Source organism: Lepisosteus platostomus, chromosome 7 (genome assembly GCF_059453375.1).
Source record: "Lepisosteus platostomus isolate fLepPlt1 chromosome 7, fLepPlt1.hap1, whole genome shotgun sequence".
In the NCBI taxonomy this organism is placed as follows: domain Eukaryota; kingdom Metazoa; phylum Chordata; class Actinopteri; order Semionotiformes; family Lepisosteidae; genus Lepisosteus; species Lepisosteus platostomus.
The window spans coordinates 5,939,403-5,962,555 of record NC_142617.1 but is presented as its reverse complement, the minus strand read 5'-3'; the positions used below and the strand labels follow the sequence as shown (position 1 = coordinate 5,962,555).

The following is a 23,153-nucleotide window of genomic DNA, read 5'->3' as shown; positions in this document are numbered from 1 at the left end:
AATCCTAGCTTTCTGGGTGAGAGGCATGGGGTTTCAGAAAGAGGAAAACCAGCCTGAGATGGCCAGGGGGTCATAGAGAGACCAGGTGCTCCAAGTTTAGCTCTTTCTGTCTTTTGAAACAGAATTCACAGAGTAACTGTCCACCCTAACAGGGATTACAGTAAGGGATCGGACAATCTGGAGACGGGTGTATTTTGCACTACAGGTGTGTTGCTCCAATAAGTGACTGATCCCGCAAAACCCATCAACCATGGGAGTATAACCGACTGCCTCCAAGAGAGAAACAGTTATGAGAACTGCACGATGCCCATATTTATCCTTCTTTGTTAAAACGCTTACAGCCAAGTCACTGCGCTTTAGACCGATTTCTAAAATGCCAGCGGCCGCCTCCCTTTGTTTTGCGCTCAAGCTGCCCTGCAAGGTCACGGAGTTACGTGAATCCTCCCTGTCTGTTTGCCAAAACACGCTGTTTCACACCAGGGCGCCAGAACCCTGCCTGCTATGCCTACAGAGCTATGGTACATTGTGTTATGGGGGCGGGGGACAAAACCCTCCTCTCCCTCTCTACACTGTTGCCACAGACGTCTCCTGACATTTGCATGTGCAAATCGCCAGGGAGCAACATTCTGCAAGTGGGGAAAAAAACACGTTCTCCTTGTCATAACAGTCAACAAAGAGAGTCAGGCACAGTATCTTCTACCAGCGCTCAGCACATTCCCTGACTGATACCGTCAGTCAAGGCTATGAACGCTGTAGATTGTTACCTCAAACAAGATATACAAGAGAGCCGGTTCTCACACTGGGCGTCCAGAAAACTCTGCTTGCTCTGGCTGTCATCACAAGGCTAGCGTGTGGTGTCAGAAGGGGAAAGACCAGTGGTTTGCCACCTGTGGCACTAGCATGTGAAAGCATTGTGCCCACTTGGAACACATCTACACTCTAAAGGGAGGAAATGTTGAGGTAATGGTCTTCAGGGAGGATAGGAGTCTGCAACTGCTTCAACACATGGGATACCAGAGTTCCCAGTCACACCCTTTCCAGTCCCACGAGACGTTGCCATTCCACCCTGGTGGCGAGATAGTGTGAGGAGATGGTGACGGCCCCCCGGAGAACTCCTCACCCATGACTGTGAGGAGGATCTTCCTGCTCTTGATTCCTGGGGCCTTCTTGACTTTGCACTGGTATGTGCCAGTGTCGGAGGACTGCAGCCCGGTGAGCTGTATGGAGGCGTCTCCGGTCTTGGGGTCCGCAGACACAAAGTGGACGCGATTCTTAAGAGGCTGGTAATAATCACTGTAAACCCTGTCCCCCGAGTACAGGATAATCTGCAGAGAGAAAGCAAAACAACAACAGCACGTGATCAGAGGTGGACGAGCAGCATGGTGACAATCTCACTCCCGACCTGGGGGCAGCAGCCTGCTCATTACAGAGTTTGTCATCACGCATCATGAGCGCCGCCAAGAAAGAGGAACACCAGGCCAGCCTGAAATCCTTCCATCCAAACGCACAACCTCCCAGTGGGCCTGACGATTACTGTCCTCGATGTGGAGTTCCAGTAAGCGAACGGGGAGCTGGGCTGAGCCACGTCCACACCTTTTGTGTAAACACACTGTTCTAGACAGCACGGAGAGGGAAAGCGGAGAGAGTCTCGCTGGCAGACTGCTCCCCCCCACAGCTGGAGGACTGGATTTCAGACGCATGGTTAAATTAAAATCCAGCAAACCTCAGACTTTTTACTTCCCCTCAAGAGCAAACTGCAATCATGATCGTCATAAAAAAACGTGCAGGTTTCAGTGCCACCGCAGGTTAATTATACTAAGTGGTATTTAATGAATTCCTGAGTCACGTGGGAGAGTCAAATGTCACCGTATTCTAAAACGACACAAACAGAATAATCCTTGGGGAGCCTGGACACGGCCAGGGACCAGCCAGCAGGTCAGCTATACTGAGCAAACAGCTTGAATGAAAACAAACACTGATGCTGAACTCGACTTCATCGGAATCCATCCAGCCCACGCTGAGGGGAAACGGCCCAAAAATAACCCGCAGGCTGGGCAGGGAGGCCGAGTCCCAGCACGCACACTGTGGCGCAGGTACCCCGCCGCAGACAACGGCACACCTGTGCAGCCTCATGGAATGAAAAAATAAACAAAATCCAGGATTCCCCCCTCCCCCCACCTACCTTCTGCTTTACATTTGTTTTACTGTGTGCTTAGTGCAGGGCGTCCGTGTCCTTTAACCCACTGGTTCAGCTACAGAGCCTGCCTTACTGCTTCCATGCTCTGTACACTCAGGAAGGAGCCTGCCAGCGAGAAACAGCCCTGCAGGCAGCCTTCCTCACCGGTGTGACAATGAGCATCAAAATGCGCAAGTACACCAGAGCAGATTTTCCGCCTGCAGTGCATATCTGCCCAATACATTCAGAGCAGCGGTTTTCCCAGACTGGCGCAAGGCTCTTTGTTTAGACTAAAGAGAAGAGCACAACCATGCCTTTCACCGTCTCGGACAGAAGCGTCTCAAGCCAGTTCTGCCATGCTCCAGCAGGCAGAGGTGCGGGCGCACTTATGCTTTGGGGCTGAAAAAGCAGGAAATCGGGGCCACACAATTACAGATGACTCCTTGGTCCTGATCTTGAAGAGGATGGTACAATGTCGGTGCATGCACCCTTGTGTTATGGCTCAGCTCCGCTCAACCTATGGGGCTACCGAACAATCCGAGCCCCCCTTCCTATATTTACTTCTGGAACGGCTTGTCAAGCTCAGAACGTATTAAAACTTCATTTACTGATGTACCCTGTCATTATGTAAATGGAGAATATTCCGCAGTGACCTGAAAACTGACACAAACAGTCAGCGAAAACATCCTTATCCTGACAGTGCCAGCATGTGTCCCCTATCACTCCATGTGACAACTTTCCACTGTCTTAACAGAATTCCGGGAAAATGGCTCAGGTGACTGGTGCGGAATAGAAAAGCAGCACTGCCTGCTTAGTATCTTCAGAGTGCGCAGCTTTATGCAAAATGGGATGTTTATAATGGATTCCAACCCCGATTACAAAGTCAGTTGATTTATTGATATTTGAAAATAAAAAGGTGACAGCTGCAATCTTAATTGCATGAGATCTATGGATTTATAGTAGTTATGTAATTTATGACCATCTAGTTAAATTAAGACAGTCTATTTTCTGTCTTAATTACATTAAATAAAATAAAATTAAATAGCTGAAATACAGCTATTTAAAGCTCCTGGCTAATTTCTTATCTAGATATCAACAGAGCACAATCGTGTACTGTTAGTGGGGAAATTTGGCACCAGGAGACCCAGGACAGGAAATCCAAGCAAAAACGCCAATTCAGTGTAATTTCTCAAACAAAGGACCTAGTCTCAAAATTATAACTACTCTATATAAAAGGTATTAAAACAACAAACACTGCAGTTAGCCATAAATCGACCAACAGCGATAAATTCAATAAGCTAGACTCAGAAATGTGTGGAGGAGGGATTAATGTTCAGTAATGGATAACTGCTTTAGTAAAAAGCCTGAATTGATTTACACTCCGCACTGAACCATTATGAATTCAGTGTTGTTCCTAAAGGAAATATCTGCAGTACTCCGTTCCAAAATGGCATTTTGTTTGCACTTGCATGCTGTAAAGTTCTTCATGTGACTGTCGATCCAAGGAAAAACGACGTTTTCAACTATTTCTAGGGGAACGATCTTTAAGCGAATCGCACAAACGCATACAAGCGTACACACCCTGTGCTCTGCATCGCGGCTTCCGAAACAGGGACAAACAAGAGCAGGTTGCAACCTCGTACTGGAGCTACAGAATTAAGAACAGAGCATCCCCCTCACAGGAGTCGCCACATCTCAAGTGTCCCATCGAATTGGACTTGGGACCAAGGAACAGTTACTCACACACCCATCTTATTCCTGGCAAGACTTTCTGGCAACCTGGAGCCTGTTTAGTGTAGAAATCTGACTCTGGCCTGGGGTCGGCACTGCTGACCTGACTTGAGTGCATCTTAAAACAGACACCTGCTGTTCTACATCACATCCCGGGAATAGCTGAAATGTGGGATGACTTCCAACGGAACAGCCACTGGACCGTAAGTTGGAATGGTCACTCAAGAACCTGTGACGCCGAGGAGAGCTCTCTCAAAACCATGGTGCGCAGCTGCCAGGTGTCCCCACACAACAGTCATTATCACGCAGCACCGCAGCGCAGTGCCCGACGTGGACGTGGACACAGGAGCGCCTGGCTGCACAGCTGTACGGAGACGGAAATGGACACGTCCAGGAGGAGCAACGCAAGCTCTCTCGCCCTCCTGCCCGGCTGCCATCTTGCCCAGATCTGCTGAGGTCCCAGGTGAACACTGGGCAGGCGACGGTGGACAGCCGCCGCTCGCTCCCTCCCTCCCTCCCTCGCACTCACCACTTTGTCCTCTTTCTGGTTGTCGGAGGCCAGCAAGCTCCACTCGATGTCCAGAGGCCCGGTGTCCGTGGGGTCCAAGGTGAAATTGCACTCCAGCGTCGCCGCGGAGCCGCTGGCTTGCTCGAGGGTCGCCCCCCCGGTGGAGGTGATATCCAGCCCCCGCGACGCCCCTGTCGGGAAAAAAGATACCCCACGTCAGACTCCGCGAGACCCCCCCCTCTCGAGCTGCCGGGCGATTCCTCCTCGCTCCCCTGCCCCGCCCGCAACGAGCCGCCTACCCCACTTCCCCCGGAGAAGTCTCCGCCGAGAAGCACTGCAAAGGGCAAAACGCACAGCCGGAAGGCCAACGCAAAAGGTTCCTGCAGCTGCAAAGCGAACGCGCCCAGAGCTTCTCCTTCAGGCGACGCTAGGTGGGAATGAGAGTCCCTGACCGCGGGTCATCCAAAGTATACACACCCTGATCAGGGAAATTCTGATCACTTCGCCGCCAAGACTGCCCAACACCCCTTAACCCGTCTCCTCCAGAGTTCCTGCGTTATTCACGTTTGTTGTGTAGGAATGTTAAAGCGGCTGTAGTTTCTCCATCCCAGCCAGGATAAGGGAAGACACCGTGACCAGATCACTAGGTGATCAACGTCAACCTGCTTTCAATTTTAACAGGAAAAAGCAGATACAAAAGCACGGGCACCAAGACTAAAAGAAAAAAAAAGGGTTTAAAAGAGCACGTTGAAGGCTCAGCATTCTGCTAAGATGTTTTAAAGTCTTCACCATAGGGTGGAATCCAAGCTGTTTACTCATTCATCGTGAGCTGAATGCCCAAATGTGTACATTCTCAATATTGGCTCTCGCGTGAGAAAACAAATCTGATCAGACCTCCTGCGCCAGCCAGTTTTCAAATGCAACCAACAGCTTTCTCATAAAATAACCCCATTTCCATTAGCTTTACCAAACATCATCCCCGGATCACTTCCACACCCTGGGGAGCCATGGTGATGGAATAAAAAAAAGATGCAGGAAACAAATCTCCCACTGCAAGGAACGTGGGCAGATTTCTAAACGCATGAGCGTAGTTTTATGAATTGCTTTTCAGTAATTATGTAATTAACACGAATACCCCCCCAGGGGACTGTTTGGGCCATTACAACAAAAAATATGCAGATGGAGGGGGAAAAATAATTCAATTTAACCCGAAGTCAAACCTCATGCGCTCATCTATTTAACAGAGATGAAAACTTGGAGCACTGGAAAAATCAAAACTGCACAAAACCAGCTGGCACCTGCGGGGACTTTGGCGGAAGAAACTGGATGAGCCAGCACTACTTCTGACACAGCTGGGTGTCGGTCAATTATACAGTTTTGTTTTGTTTGTATGCAGCACTGTCTTGCTAACCACAACCTTGGAAGGAATTCGCTCCTGTTAGATACCATTGGGCTCTGGTACTTTCTGTCTTGGGGGCAGTGAGCTAGGGCTCATACCGGTCCTCAGAGATGAGGCACCAACAGCTCCACTCCCTGCTGAGAGACTCCCACGGGGCTGTCCTGCCAGAGTCACCTCTTCAGCGGATAAGCTGGCACTTGTTGTTCTTTTAATTAAGCCGAGGCCCTGTGATCGTCAGAGCAGAGACTCAGGAGGCGATGGCCACGTCTGCACTTCTGTCTGTAATTGCGAGTGGGGGGGGCCAAATTGGCCGCCTCTTCTTTGTTTCGCGCGAGCTCAACTATTTGACGTTTTATCCAAAAGAAAAAAAAAAGCGGAAAATCGGACAACGTCACGGTCTCCTACTAAACAAGAAAAGAGATTTTATACGACACCCAGTGAGAATTCAGAGTGATGTAATGCTAAAACCATACTGCTTCCTTCAAGCACATGGAGCCATCTTTTTCCCATGGGTGCAATGAAATTATTTTTAAAAAACAATGACAGCGAAAAGGGTGGATTTATCTATGTACAGCTCTCATTATATTATTTTAAGCCGCACTGACAGCTTGAGTCTAGACAGCATTAGGACAGATCCACCCAGACCCCACAACCATTTAATTTTGTAACCTATCTGTATAGCGCGTAACAGAGGATTCAAATGAGCAAGATTAATTCACAGCCCATGAATAATTCTCCCTTATTCCCAGCTTCTTCAGCACTGTACCTCGAAAAACCCCACATTTCACAAACCACTCATGAGATTTCAACACGCGAGCCAAATGAGGTTCACCAGTGCTCTTGTCCCAAAGCCCGTCACTCGTGTGTCTCCCCAGATCACGGAGCTTAACAGCCTCACCTAAACTGAGGTCAACGATCCAGCTGACTAACTAAGCACATCAGCCAGGACAGATGTCAAAACAGCGCCCCCTGTGGTCACCCCAGGCACAGGCACAGGAGTTTGGTGCTGTGTTGCTTGTGACACGTGGGGAGGGGGGGAAATAGGGGCTAAAGGCGGATGAGTTGGAGGAGTCTAGAGATAGAGATAGATAAGACTTTATTGATCCTGCAGGGAAATTGATGTAATAATAATGTTTATATAATATAATGTTTCTTTATTAGCCCTATACAATTTCTTGCATTAGGAATTCGTCTTTTCGCATACCCCAGCTTTTCTCCATGGAGACACAGACACACAGACAGGGAGAGAAGCTTGGGGTCAGAGCGCAGGGTCTGCCATTGTACGGCGCCCCTGGAGCAGTTAGGGTGAAGGGCCTTGCTCAGGGGCCCAACAGAGTAGGATTCCTCTGCCAGCCGCGGGATTTGAACCGGCAACCTTCCAGTCACAGGCGCAGATCCTGAGCCACAGAGCCACCGCTCCGCCCATGTGTTACAGCAGTCCAGCCCAAGACAAGCAAAAACAGACATCAGAATAGTTATAAAAACAAAAAACAACAAAATAAATAAATACATAGGTGTGTGCAAAATGTGATGATCATAGTCAATGTAGTCTGCCTACAGTTCTTCAATCTCCCCGTGGCGGTCACAGGGTTCACAAGAGAATGAAATCGGGTGGGGGTTAAAATCGTCAATTCTAAATTTCTAAAAAAAAAAAACTTCACTGTTCAATAAAAGGTGTAAGAACAGTCAGAAACAGTTCGTAAATCAAATTTGTTGTATTAACAAAAAACTAAAACAGAGATGGCTCTGGCATTGAGCCATCTTAATCTATGTAATGGAAATGAACATGAAATCAATCCATTTTTCCCAATACAGAGAACTGCACTATATCCAAGCACAATTTGATCTCTTTATGATAATCTTTTGGGGAAAAAATACATCTTCATCTAAAATCCACTGCACTTCAATTGGAGCACTTTTAAATAATGCAGAGATGGATTTTGCCGGTGTTAATTTTTGTTTCTGAGAGAATCCACAACAGCTGTTGTTGTATATAAAGTGAAGCGGACAGGGAAAATGGTTAGGTGTTGGGTGTATCCAAAACCAAAAATGGAGAGACAATATTTCAAGCTTTTGCAAGAATTACAAACATGTGGTGATAATGCATAGTTTTATTGGAAGTGTATGTAACCAGGGTGCACATTGTGAATTTCAATACAGGAACTGATTCACTTACTTCCTCCACTAGGGATGACTGCAGTGGTAGTATACCTGAGCGAACAGGTCTGCGCGACTCATTAATTGTTCTGTGTCAAAGGTATAGCCCTGGTGTGAGATCTTCATATGATACAAAGCCATTTAAATGTTTCCTCCAAACAGTCCAGTGTTTAAGTATAAGTAGTCTCAGCACTAATTGCTCTCCTTGTCTAATTATATACCATAAAAACAAGTCTCTCTGCAAAGCTGCTCCTGACTAAGAGTCGATCAACTTGATCACTTGACATTGAGGCACTGAGCGGGTAACAGAGTCAGAAGGCTTTAAAAAAAAGTTACAAATTCGCTGAGAAAAAGAAAATCAATTTTTTGTCCAGCTCTTGTTAAAATAGGTGCAGAGGCATTAGAGGTGAACCTATTATACACAAATAACCGACACTTAAGTTGGCAGCCTCTCACAGAAGACCCGAAAAATCGATTTCTACAAAGAACTTTTGCATTGCTGTGCTGCTTCAGTCCAAGAGGTCGAGAAACGTTTTGGCATTTCCAGAGTGATGGCAGCCCAGAAAGGGTGGGAGCCCTTATAGTAACTGACATGTGAAAGGGATAATTACAGGCTCTGAAAAGGAACGTGGAGTGAGATTAACTTTCTGCCACATGCTCCCAGCTGAGTTCAGTCTCCTAGGGCTAATGACTTGGCCCAAAGAGTAATGTACTGTAAATCGACGCCTCTGTGCAGTGGGAAGAAACAGATGTTCAATTGAAGCATCTTTAAGGTTTTAAAAATCAAAAGGCTCAACTGACACCTACTCATAATGTGGCCAAGGTAAAGGCCTTCCTTGATGATTTTTGTATGTCCTTAAAAATGATATGGATCACACATGGGTATGTGGTAGTGTATCCAAACCTTCACTGACCGCTTGCTTGGTTGGTTTTTTAGGGGGGGGGACCAATTTTCTGCTTTGGATGAAACTCTTAAAGGCAAGGACTCAGTCGATTCAGTCCCGCTGCAGTTTAACCTTGCAAACGCACGAAGAGCCACTCTCAAGTGGCACTGTTACGCTGCAATGTTGCAGTAATCCTGCGCCAGTCTCTTGCCCCCCACTCTCCCCAGACAGCGTGCCTGCAAACCCCTCTGTGACAAACAATGGGAGAGAATCCCGTCTCCTGGCAACAGCTCCTACCGAGAACACTGCCTCTCGCTCTTGAGAGCCCGAGAGAGAAACAGGCAGGGCAGAGTGAAATAACGAGGATTAGGACAAAGAAATGACATGCTCCTCAAAGGTTTAAGTCTTCAGTATCAAGCCATTCATCACCAGGGGTCAAGTTAAGAGCAGCCTTATTAAGATTAAAGCAGCATGAGCAGGCCTGAAATGCAATTCGACTACACTGGCCTCTGTGTCATTCGTAAGAACTTTAGTTTGTCTCCAAAATGCAATCCGTGCATTACTGCGTCGTGCTTGAACTTTAAACAAGGAGAGAGGGGTGAGCAGGTGGTCTCCAGTCAAAACCCCCCCACAGTCCAGTCTTACTCACTGCAAACCGAAGAAGTCATTAAGAAAATTTGTCGACCTGTATTACAGAACATTTTGATATTTCTCTACCTGTTCTCAATGTGTGGTGTTGTGCTTACAATGTTCAACACCTACAGGTGCTTACACATGGCTACAGATGAGGCTTGGACAAAGCCTGTGAAAGTATCGAAGCAACCGGAGAGCTCACTGCATTGCTTCAACGCAGATGCACCGGTCTCCTCACACATTGCTGCGAGTTACCTGGTATGTAGCCCTGTTCATTAGGAAGTCTGGTTCATGCCCAGGCCAAACAAACTCCATTTTTTATCCCTACAGTCTGGACTGAAAGACTGCCATGACAGTCTTTATGTGTTAGGAGGGATCGTCACCCAGCTGCGATTACAGAACAGCACTCTCTATTTTTGGCTTTTAGTGGAGGGTTATTTTTGGAAGGGTAAATCCCTCAATTTACAAATGTAATGTGCTTGTTGAAAACTGTTCGTAAAGTGAAAGCTCACAAACGGAGAACGGAATTCCCGTTACACGACACTTTAAAACGTCCGAGTCGTTCCATTGCTGGACCGTTAATGACCCCATTTACTCTAGCGCAGTAGTGAATAAGGTCAATAGACGCCAGTTCTAAGAACAAACGCACTGAGGACATTGTTCTCCGAGGTCAAGCTGTGAAGACGACATCTTCCATACAGCTACAAAGGAGTGAAAATAATTTCATTACTGCAATAAAACAGGAAGAAGCTTCATTGTGGCTTAATTTCATAAAACAGGGTGTTCAGGAATTGAGGGATTGGTGTAGCTGACTCACATTGAAAACGGTCATGAGCAGATTTTAAATAGCATATTAATTAAACCCCGTCATTCCTGGGATAAGGAGAATTGCTACCTATGCAATGAGATGAGCCTCCTTCAAGACAATCTCTTGATCTCACTGATTGTGACCATGTGCTGCAGCCAAAGAGGGAACTGCTTGAAGCCTTCAAAGGGGATTTTGCATTCTGTTCCCAATGGCTTGTGCTCATTACTGCAACAAAAGTGCAAGCTACGCTAATAAATGCATGCAATCCAGATTTTCTGAGGCAACTCAAAGACCATTTTTGAACCCGTTAATACAATTGTTTTACACTTTGTAAGCTTAACCGACATGTACTGTAGAAACCTTAAGTACAAATTCTGGCATAGGTAAAATAAAGGTCATACAGAGTACACATTTATTTTGCAGTTGTCTAGCTTCCCTGGAGCTGTTGTAATCTGGTTTGTTTCAGTGGAATTCCTATTTCATTCTGAAGTCCTGTTCTATACAGGGCAAAAACACAAGTACTATTTACTAATGTACACATCCATACTTTTACCCCCACAGAAAAAAAAGGCCCCAGTAAACAAAAGATCAAGTATTTAAGTTATTTTAAATGGCGAAATATCACCATAATAAACCACTCATGCAGAATATAATAACTGACCTACACAAGAGCATTTTAAGCCGACACCATCATACCAAGAAAAAACAGAATGAAAGAGATGATAAAAATAGGCCCTGGGTAACTGCAACCCAAAAGAAGCCGGGAGACCTATACTTAAGGATTTTAGATTAATGTGAAAAACCCTTTCTGGCCAAAGTAATAATTAGAAGAGAAAAGAATAGTTACAGCGGGGCTTGAGTCAACCTTGCCACACTGGAATGTGCATTGTGATTAACGCATGGAGGCCTGCTTCACGGAAAGCGCCCTTGATGGGATACAGCTTTCCGGCGACATGGGGGAAAAATAGACCTGTGACTCCAGTCAGTGTGGTTTAGATTGGTCACTTCTGTCTGGGAAGCTGAAACAAAGCTATAGTAATGGTTACAGTTGGGCAAGCAAACCCTGATTAAACTGCTGAAGATATTCTACACGTACAGCATCTTACCAGGAAAAAGTACGACAGATCCCAAGGCACGAAAAAGACCCCAGAGCGCCATCACACACAGAACTGTACTGAGCCTCTCCTCAACTCGGTAGCTGCTATTTCTTTTAGCAAAGCTCTTAACAGTTGATAAACTGATGATAAAAGACACAGGTAAACACGACACTATCAGACACACCCACACTAGGAGTGTTTTTCTTTTTTTTTTTTACTTCTGCCTGTGATCAAAACTTACCCAGAAAAAAAAAACAAAACAAGAAACATTGCTTCTCCAGGACCAGCGCTGGTGACCCCTACCCTCCACATTGCCAGGTTTATTGTTTGTTGTCAATTACGGAATCTAAAAGCTCTCCTTGGCTCCTCCGCTGCCTGCTGTGATCTGCAGTAAACCGCATAAAGGCATTTCACTGACATTTATGATTGAGTCAATGGTACATTACACAATATGACATCATGCAGCCACATGGTGGGTTCACTTCATATTCCTTCTCTGACTCACTGAAGTTATACCCGTTACATTAAGCTTTAAGGATGCACTGTCTGAAATTTTGATCCTGAAATGTAACAATAGAGTTAAAGAATGTATTGGCTTACTGAAACTCAGAGTCATTTTTTTAGAAGTTGCTCGGGTGGAAGTGTTCCCACTGGGATTTGACCCGGCCTCTCTATGCGGACAGTGACTGACTCGTTTTATGGGCTGAACGCCACTCTTCCGTTTTCTCAGGCAAACATGACCGGACCAGCGGAGAAACTCCAGACTCGTAAGTGACCACAGCTTAGCCCTGTGATGCAAGACATGAACTGCTCTTACTACACAGTGCAGCAGTCTTAATCTTCGCCCCACTTCAAAGACATTAATGCAACCAATCCATAAAGAAGACTATGTGAGGAAGGCAAATCCTTTCCGGTGCCAGAGCACAGGAAGATTAGTGCGTCAGAGAAGAGCTGGATGTTGGGCTTTGCTAAATAATAATAGAAGCAAAGTTGAGACCTTACTCCTGCAGTACATCGAGTACTTCACATTTTACAGTGCTTGGCTACAATGTTTTAGGGATTTAGCATTTTCTCTGCAATGCCTGAGAGTCTATTTGCATGCAAGCAAATTCTTTTCAACAAGGATAAAATGCACACGTGCATTAATGTCTTCCCTCGAAAGGGGGAAAAAAGCTTAAAAGAATAAACCTTTGTTAGAGAAACTGTTCTCTTAAACGTGCAGTCTAACATTTCCACACCAAAGGCAAGCCTTGGTCTGATGTTATCTTGGGGAGCAGTTCCCATTACTTGGTAATGGCTAGCCTCATGAATACAGAGGACAGCAATGTTTGTTTGGCAAAAGACTCCCAGCACTTGAACTGATGTTTGCATCTTTATAGAAAAGTGGACTTTCCAACATGGACACATTTCTGAAGTTTCTTGCTAAACCACGTAGATAAAGAAAACATCAGGGGTCAGTTGAAAGGAACAGATTTCCGTCAATTGAAGTTCTGAATGTTGGCGTTTCAGACATTTACTGCAAGTCTCCCAGCTAAACATAACCAACTATAACAGGCTGGAAACAATGTAGCACACCAGCCAAATTCAATTGTTTAAAGTCTCTGACAGGAAAACTAACCTTCCTCAGAAAAAAAGAACTTTTACAAATCTTGAGATCGTTCGTCCTGGGTAGTGAGAGAATATTTTGATCCCACACACTGCCACTTCCCACAGCCAAATACTGCAATATCAGAGGCAAGCTCATTCATTTCACCTACACACCTTCAAGTGTCCATCAGCTATTTCTATTGATTGCAAGCCAGACAGATAACCTAGAATGGAAACTATGAGCCTTTTATGCTTTTTCCACCAAGTGTCTCCTGTCCAGGTACGAAGAAAAGCCGAATGAGTCTTCTCAGACTGGGCTTTGCAGAGGTTGACCTCTTCAAAATAAACCTCAGTTGCCTTTAAATACATTTTTACAAGCTTTTTTTTCAGTTCCTTGGAATAAAGTATTGAAACAGCTACTCCTCTTCTCCTACATGTGCTCTGCAACCCCTCACCTCCCCCCGCCACTCAGAGATGGGAGTATATCTGCTGGTATGCAGAGCTGTCAGATAACACTATCCCAGTCTCACAGGCACTCCCAAAGGGGGCCTTAAAACAGCTCTCCATGCACAGCAAACTGTCCAGAGATCAGCCACAGACAGGACTGTGCAGCGTTTTTATCACATGCACCATAACCTAGCCACAGAGCCCATTCCCGGGACTCCATTTTCAAAAACAGAAGAAGAAAGATACAAATTAGTAAGAAACCACCCCTTGTAAAAAGCTAGGAAACAACTGTTTTAAATACATGGCTTACAGACAGTAACAAAGCTGCAGTGAACCCTGTACATTATTAATAATTGCTCCTGGAAACTCTACTCAAAGAGCTTTACAGTTAATGAGGACTTCCCTCCACCTCCACCAGTGTGCAGCCCCACCTGGATGATGCGACGGCAGCCATAGTGTGCCAGAACGCTCCCCACACACCAGCTCTCAGTGAGGAGGAGAGCAGAGTAATGAAGCCAGTTCAGAGATGGGGATTATTAGAAGGCCATGTTTGGAAAAGGCCAAGAGGAAATGCTGGGGTAATATCCTCAGAGTGTTACCCCCCGAAAGATCAGAGTGTTAAACTCTGGAGGTGAGGTATACGTGAAACAAGAGGGAATGTGTCAGAGGGGAAAAGCTTTTTATCCTTTGCTTTCTTTCTCATTTCACATTGAAACCACTAGTACTACCCTGACACGCAGAAACAGCTCAAGGTAGTCTCACACTGCAGCCAAATAGCACATTCTGTCTCTCATAGCTGTTATCATGACATGCCACCGTAGCAGAGGGGTAGAAAACTGAAACCTCATTTTAAAACAGCAGCCCCGTGGCTAAATGAGGGGTACAGACAAACTCCCAGGTGACCTCCATTAGTTTAGTTAAGAATTCTTGCCATCTGCTCCACACTGAGCAGAACTTCGGGTACAGTCACATTCTTTAACACGTCAGGGAGAAACGTGTACGCTGGCAGTAGCTACCAGAACACCGCAGTCAGCAAAACACTACCAAACCCAAGAACTCAGACTCTCCATCAAGGTCAGAGAGTTGTGACAGACTTCAACACAAACTCCATTAGCAGAAGACCTGACATCTTGTTGGCTCATAAAACATGTGGCCATTAAACTCCTTGAGATGACTATTGAAAGGAACTGCACTGACCTTTCCTCCTGAAAGTTGTGCAGTGCTAAATAAAATCACATCGGCCATAAAGTGGTTTATCCCCCAGTGGTAAAACGCTTGTATTGGCATCTAAAGGCTAGAAGGAACCTTTTGACCTCTTCTGCTGCACTCTTGTGCTAGCTGCTGTGATGTGCTAGCAAGGATTTCATGTTTCTAGAACTGGATATACACAAGCCTTTATTACACTTATCTACAGGCTTGAATACCTACAAACCACACCCTGAATCTAGAACTGCAACACTGGTGTCAGAGGTGCAGTATACACCTTATTATAGTACTCAAAACTGACAATACAAGAACACAGAATACACCCACCACCCTTCCCTGTGCAAACCTGCACCAAAAGTGACCTAAAACTAGGAGCTTGGGAACCTCTCAGAAGGGTGCAGTTCACAGGTCAAATCACCCCCCGTATCCCACCAGTGCTCTTTATAACACAATAGCCCACTAATGAGCAGAGCAGTTATCTAAACACTGTCTCACAAGACTCATATCAGCTGTCTGTTGTAACAGTGAAGACTTAGTAGCCTTAAAAGATAGTGCCTTTTGTTAAACTATGGAGAGCAGGTTAAGAAAACAGACAAGGAGAGGCTTTAACAGTAAAGATATTTAATCTAAGAACTAGCTCCACAATCCAATTAGAGCCTGGGTCAAACGTCACTAGCTTTGCTGGTCAGGAATAAAATAATGGATGTCGACAAAGTATTACAGGGGGACTATCTGTGAGAAAAACAATAGATTCCTCAAAGTCTTTAGGCTTCTTGTATCCCTTGAATATTTGAAAAAAACGTACAATCAGATGGGTCAAGCAAAGGTGCTGAAGATCGCAATCAAGTTTTACTTTTGCAAGGTAAACCCAAGCGAAAGCCTCAATGGCTCGTGATTAAAGATGCTCTGTCCCGAGGAGTCTGCCCGCACAAATTCACCGGTGATGAAACCAGTGATCAGCACTGGGTCAGGCAACTTACGCCAATCCAGCATGATGACGCACAGGAAGCCCAAACAGGCGCTCCCTTCTAGAGAAACATTTACACCACCTTCCCCGGGGATACAAAAAAAGAGCTGGAACATGCATCCCTTCTCCACCACTACATCATTTTTTGGGATTTTATGCAACACCAGAAGAGGGTGTGAGCACTGACGTAGCTCTTACAGTTCCGCGCAGGCATTTGCCAGGAGGGAAACTCCAACGCAGACACCCCCGCTCACTGGGCGCCGGGCCCACAGAGGCCACGGGAGACTCTCACACTGACTGCAGCGCATTTCACTCTCGGCCACGGCTGAGAGTTCACCAAGGACACGTTCACCAAGTCAGGCTCATGCTCCTCAATCAAAGGGGCACCCTGACTCTCCAACGACAGGAAACAAGGAATATGAAATCCAGTTAACTGATGAAATGAAAACCGTGAGGACAAAGCATGATATTCCCAGACGGGGCACTGCTTTCAGTAAACCCAAACAAGAAAACCACAATCTACACAGTGCAGATTAACATTGACAGACTGGAAAACAACTCTGGACACTCCCCAGCAAGTGTAATTCAACACCCTAAGCAAACCCACACCACATGACTTACACAAACAGAAGAATTACTATACCACACATCTGTTATTGCCCAATACCCAAGGAGATTTCAATACACTGAATGAACAGTATTGAAAGTATTCGAAAACTTTTTTTCTGGACTAAAGTGTAGCTTGAAGTGAACTGCTTCAAAAATTAAGAAGCTGTTTTGAATACTGGTTGTTTTCCATATTTTACGGTCTTTAATGAAGTCACAATGAATCACGAAATGGTATTTACACCACCACAGGTCCCTGCCTTAGACAAGATTACACCAAACGTAATTTCAGCATAAAAGGAAATTCATGTTCCAATCTGTTTTATGTTTTTTATGCCAAACAAAGCAGACTTCCTAGGGATGTTATTCTTATGGTTCTGAGGTATTCAAAGGATGAAAGTTTGGGCCCTGCATGTGTTCTCTAAACTTAAGACAACCTTCAGGATTTAGCAGGCCTAACGGGAAACCCCTAAACAAAATAAAAACCTAAGGAACAAACTGAAAAGCACCTCAAAGATTAAGGTTCCATTGCTGACATTTAGACTATTTTCACCTTAAGAATTGTAGGTCTTTGGTGTACATTGTAGGGCCACAAGCAGTTCTTAAAGGTTTCAAACCTTCCTTCAATAATTTACACTTCCTGGGGGGTATAAGGATCTTTTTCTCCCCGAGTAAAATATGGGCATATGAATTTACAAACTTCAACAGGAACAAAAAATAAATGCACACCAGTGTTTTCTGAGATCTATCTAAATGATACATGATGGGCTGCCCTGAAACTACCAAGTTTGAAAAAGCACTTTTTCTCTGCTCATCACTATTTAGCAATCCAGTGGTCAGCCTTTCAGGGTCTTTCATTTCTGACAGGACAGAAAAAACACATTTTAATTAGAGGAAAAAGGTATGATTTTGCCTTAACGGGAACAATAAAAACAGCTTTTATGCCATTTGAAGTAGGAGCTCAGCAGCAAGGGAGTCCGCCAGAGCACAGCAGCTCTCTAGAGTGACAGTCAGAGGAAAACGTTCATGAACAGCCTGGATTCCTCGGCGCTCAAGTGAAACTAGCTGGGCTTCGATTGTTGGATTCCAGGAAAAGAAAAGTGCACAAACAATACAGCCTGAATCATTAGCCAAATATGCAAGCTGTAAACCAGTCAGGGGACTACGGAGATGCAGTGTCATTGCATAGCATCCAGGAGCACCCACAATCCAGTCCATCTGCATTCCTCCTTCTCTCCTCTCAGCACTGAAACACAAGGTGTAGACACGTGGAACATCTTCAAGGCAATGGATGCAACTTGTTTTGCAGAAAACAAAATGCGATGGGGGGGAGGGGGTTATGTAATCTGACTGGATGTCTACAAAAAAAGCAAAGCTCTATAAACAGATCTGGCATCGTGCTGGGGGCAATCAAACTATCCTCAGGACCAGGCATAGTAAACAATGGTGTACTGAACTGTATAAAGCGCATCATGCTCAGGGGATAGAGACAGGCGAGTGGCCGGCCTGTGCATAATGATGGCTGAAAGGCTAAAAAGGCTCCTGTGCCTCTTTAAATGGAACATTGCAAATAAAAGGATGCATGCAGTTCCATGGACTGACATTTGACTGTGCCAGACAACCTGTTCAAATTTTAAGGGGGTATTTGCAAAAGGCATTTATGTATAACATATAAAACATGCAGGAAAAACCAGTACTTTAATGCACAAAGGGTTTGCAAAATGGGTACAAGTGGAGGTGATAAGCTACAGAAACAGATTACTGCAGTTTCCCTAAATAATAAAGGCAGTTAATACTCCACAATTCAGACTATAAAGCCTTTAGGAACCAGCTTTTTAAAAGGCACAGGGATCTGCAGCTTACAATGTTGTCAGCTTTACTAGCACACTGGAGACCACAAATACCTTGAAACAAATTCAACTTCAAGAATAACATGTAGCCAGTTCATCTTTGTTTCATATTAATGTATCACTATAGTTTAACAGAATTTAATCTTTATAACAAAGCCTTCCTTGTTCCGTGGAAAACCGAATTGCAAAAGTGAACTCCCAAAATTCCATAAAACGGCATTTATTATATAAAAAAAAACAAGTTTTATGTAACCATTAATTTCTTTCAAATATTCTTTAATTTCTTTCACAATGACTCACTGATTTTTGATACACCCTTTCAAAAGAAATTTAACAGGAGTAGGCCCTTTCATTTACAATGTTTTGCTGAACAACACGTCTTCTCTCTGTTCTTAAAGTTAACACTGTAATAAGACTATTATCCAGCATGGAAATAACCTCTGCTAGTAACATTAAGAACATAAGATTTGTCTCCTACTTTGTAACCTTTCTACCTATCTAGTTCATTAGATTGCTGGTAGCCAATTGATCTTATGGTGTCAGCCTCAAGATCACGGCTGGGTAGTGTGTTCCATACAAAAACTCTAGGCTCTGCAGATCTCAAATCCAAACGGTGAATGGGGGCAATCTCATTCTCATTTCGACCCCTTGGTGAAAGCACATCGGTATAGTCATGCAAACAAATACCGGGCTGCAGGGTCTTGTTTGTAGATTAAGTACTTTAAAAGATCCCTGCAGGATGGTCATAAGAGGTCGGATGTTATTAGGAAACAGGAGGACAGTAGAGCAGGGACCAGATTATGACTTGGAACTGTACATGGGATTCTCAAGAAAGAGCAGTAACAGCGATTCAATTAAAGCCGAAATTAAAAATGCATGCAAAGCTTTGTACTTCATGACAATCTACCCGGAATTTAAGAGATCAAAAATTGAAATGTAATGCTCTTTGACTGCATAAAAAATGCAGCCTGATTTATTTATATTCCCTGGACAATACAGATTACTGGTTTTAACAAAAGGTTATGTTATACATTTGTATGAGATGCAGTTACTAGCTTTGTGCTTACGCAGCTAGGAATACATACAAATCGCACAGAATTCCTTTCATGAAAATTAATTAAAATCTTGCAGATTAATATTTAGAAAAACAAACCATTTTATCCACACCGCAGAAGTCTTATTTAAATATGCATGCACGCATTTACAGATTCTCCTTAATTAAATGCAATGCTCTGAATCCCAGCAGCAGGCAGTGTATTAATAAGAGCACTTCGGCAGTGGCAGACGGCCTGCTTGTGCGAGAGCACCTGGAAGTGTGGTGCGAACCTGTCAGGTTTGCAGCTGCCTCCTCCAGACACCTCACACGTTCCGCCTCGGTCCTGGCAGAAGAGATTCCCACAGCTTCGCACTTCCCAGTGTGTAGCTGAAAACCTTTGTTCTAGAAATTACGGTGCGCTTAGTTCATTTACACTGCGCTCGTCGGGGACGCAAGGTTAACTCGGGTGAGCCAGTCTTTAATCTGTACTCGTTCATTACCTTGAAGCAATTCTTTCTATAAAAGATGCTGTATAGTATGTTTTTCTTTCCATTTAGGCTGCAATGCTTTAGGCCATCTCAATCCTCCTTATAAGGGACATTCTTTTGGTTCTTATTTACGACAGGGATGTCAGGATGTCAGCTTCACCACATACAGGGTAATTAAACGAGACATTCACAGAGGCAGATTACTGGACAGAGTTTGTTCTTTCAGCCCATTTATCAACTGCTTAATTAAACCCATTATTGGCTAATTACTCAGTCTGATGCTGACATTTACAAAACCAGAGGGACTGGGACTCCACTTATATAGGAAAAAATAAGTTTAATTATATATCTGAGCATTAAACACTGTTCAAGCACTGCAGCAAACAGTCATTTTCTTAATTGCTAAAATCTATTATTTCCAATTCAAATAAGCCATTTTGGAACGGTTTGAGGGACATGACACTGACAGCTGTGCCAACATTCAGATCAAAACTGTAAAGTACATTAACAACCTTAGGAAGCAACAAGCAATTACGTCAGTACCAAAAACACATATTAATCATTAGCTTAGACGTGATCATTTCACACCAACTAGTGATCACAAGCCGATACCTGTCACCCTCAGAAACACCTTTGAATCGCTCCATCATAGCCCAAAAGACACAAGCTTCTCCGCTTCTCAAGTATGCTCAAAACCGATAACAAGAAGCACAAAGGTTTTACACAGGGCTGTGGGAGACACGCTGGCTTTGTTCAAGAAATGGCTCTTTGAGATCCTCATGACAGCTAGCAAGCAGGAACTGTATCAAGCTAGATAATCTGAACGGCCTCTTCTGTGAAATAACTGCATCATGTCAAACCCAAATTAAAAAAAAAGAGCACTTTGCTGTGCATGTTTCAAACCAACAGCCATTCGGTCTTCAATTCAGTGGACGGTTAACTGGCGCCCCAGGCAAGTGGGAATGTTCCTCATCGGTCCTGAGCAACAACAATTTGGAAGCAGCTTTTAAAAAGCCTTAATATTTTTTTCGTCTCTATTCTCTCACCGCCAACACTGAGCGTGAGACAATGCGGGGCAAAGTGTCCAAAGTGTTGTTTTTTTCTTCGCCGCTTCAGTTTACCATCTCCTCCAAACCCAGATGCGTGGGAGCAAGAGACGCATTCCTCCACAGTCGCTCTGGCTGGGAAATTAAAATTTCCAAACCCGCTAACGGACGGAAGCGTTTTGCCCCTATGCCTGCTCCAGCACGTGGGTGCATGACAACACTATACTGCACAAAGCCGCCTTCCCTCAGCTGAAACTCCACCTGCAGTACAGGCCCACGCCAGGAAGTTTCTCAATAGGCTGAGCTGTCTGAGTTCTTAGGAGAATTTTAACCTCAAGCCTTATCAGGTTTTGGGTTTACTGAAAACACTGATAATCTACCACAGTATGGAGGCCATTAGCACCTTCTACCCCACTTCCGGCTTGTCTTCTAAATGGGGCTCATTGAGACAAAGCAGCTTGAGATCCTACGACTTGAAGGAAGAAACGTCAGTGAGTTTTTCCCTTCATCTTGACCCGTCCAGCACAGGTCTATCTAATTAAGCTGACGGCAGAGCCCAACATGTCTTACTCTAGAAGCCGGATCCGTAACCCTGTCTCGTCGAAACGAGAACACCAAACGCTTGCATTCACGACGCATGCGAGCGGGTTCAAAAACACACCCTTGGATGCTGGAGATCAATAGCGAACTCATTACTGAGCCAGGCCAGTTAGAGCACAGCGACTCTCTCTTCCCCTTCTTGTCTGCAGACTGTTAGCATGGCATGCTCCACATCTTCAGAGCAGCCAGCTACCATCCTTCACCGAGATCAAACGTTATCCTCACGAAGAAGCCTGCTGAGATGAAAACACTAACATCTGGGCTTCAATTTTTCATTCGCCTTTTTTTTTTTTGTTTGAAAGCAAGACACATACCATACATCACGGCACAATACCAGAGATCTTCAAACTGCTTTCCTGGTCCCAGGAAGCCGTGATGCAGTTAAGCTTACAGGTCCCCTGAAATCATCCCCATCCCCCCCCCAGATATTAGGAACACTTGGAAGTTGCTGGTCAATTAAACAAGTAATTTTATTTGGTTAATGGAACTGGTTGAAGGGTAATCAGATTGTATTTGTTCCACGTGTACTCTTAGTAATTTAATATCCTAAGCTGATCACATTTCAAGTGTTCCAGGTCTTTAAAACAACTGAAGATTCAGTGGTGACCTTCAAACCCTGTAACACCATGGTTCACAGAGGTTAGTGAAGATGAAATAGGACATCACAAGAGCTGCATACCTTGAATGCCTTTGAAAAGAAAAAGCAAACCAGAAATTTCAGTGCAAAACAAATGCTGTTAAGTATTGTGTGGGGCTACAGAACTGAACTGAGAACAACCAGAATGTCTAATACTAGTTCTGAACTGAAAAGAGCTTCTTCTATAAACAACCACAGACCCCAGGCCTTACAGCAGGTAAGAGGGGTGTGCAAAAGGACTATGACATTTTGTAGCTCAACTAGACAAGCCAAGCTGGAAAAAAAAAAGCAGTGGGTCCATCAAGTTGCGTCCCTCTTGTCCTTCATAACGAAGCCAGCTATTGTCTTAAATGTTAAGGGCTTGCAGTCAAATGACAACTCCAGCCTCCCCAATATTCAAAGTCTGTTCGTATTAGGAGTCATAACTGAGACTGGGACGACTTAACTTCCTGATGAGTTTACAATGGTGCGAAAACAATGGTGAAGTCACATGGCTGACCTTGGCATGATAAGGCTGAAAGATAAAAGCTGGGCTGATGACACAGGGAAGCAAGAACAGTACAACCAGTCCCGATGATAAAACACTGATTGATATGCATACGGAGTGTCTGGACAGACAGGGTCCGGAATCACTATCCAGCCTGCAAGCATGGTGTAGACTGCTAGCAGCCTAGAGCGAAGAAATTCCTCTGGGATTATTTTCATAGCTGCGCTGCAGGAGGCCACACCACGCTCTGAACGGGTTTAACAAGCACCCCCTCCAACGCACACGGACAGCAACTGCTTGGAGATATTTTTGCTTTTCGATTTGCAAACAAAATGAAGAAAAGGTGAAGACCCCCTGTGGCAGTTACAGCCCTGCTGGAGGAAAGGCGAATAAAAACGGCACATTACACCGCGCTGCTCTGGGGTGATGAAACATTTACAAGGTCCCAGCAAATAAATATTCATGCTCTGTGTCCCCCATCGCGAGACTGTGGAGGACAGAAAGACGCCACTGAATGTAATCTGAACTCCCCCGCCTCCTTCTCTCTTTTGTTTGCAGTGCTGGGGCCGGAGTCTGCAGGAATATCTGAAAGTGCACGGCTCCAATATAATACTGAAACGTCAGATTTAAATACCAGACCAAACAAGCACACGTGGCCGAGAAAATCATAAAATCACTGACCCAAGGATAGCAGCCAGCTGGATGCTACCTACTGGAAAGTGGGTCCTGCTCAACGGCTCAAGAGTTAACAGCCCTTCCTCTCCCATTTCACGACACATCTCCACTGTCCTGCACAGACATTT

General features: G+C 44.8%; 1 protein-coding gene across 2 annotated transcripts in view; it reads right to left on the bottom strand.

The window, feature by feature from the left end:
- Positions 1–23,153, bottom strand: part of cxadr (CXADR Ig-like cell adhesion molecule) — a 47,858-nt gene that overhangs the window by 16,355 nt on the left and 8,350 nt on the right. For both annotated transcript variants that reach the window (XM_088638856.1, XM_088638857.1), the window contains exons 2-3: positions 4,437–4,606; positions 1,121–1,325 (exon numbers count right to left, since the gene is read on the bottom strand). In XM_088638856.1, the coding sequence (XP_088494982.1) occupies positions 1,121–1,325; positions 4,437–4,606 (375 nt within the window). The remainder of the gene's footprint in view (positions 1–1,120; positions 1,326–4,436; positions 4,607–23,153) is intronic.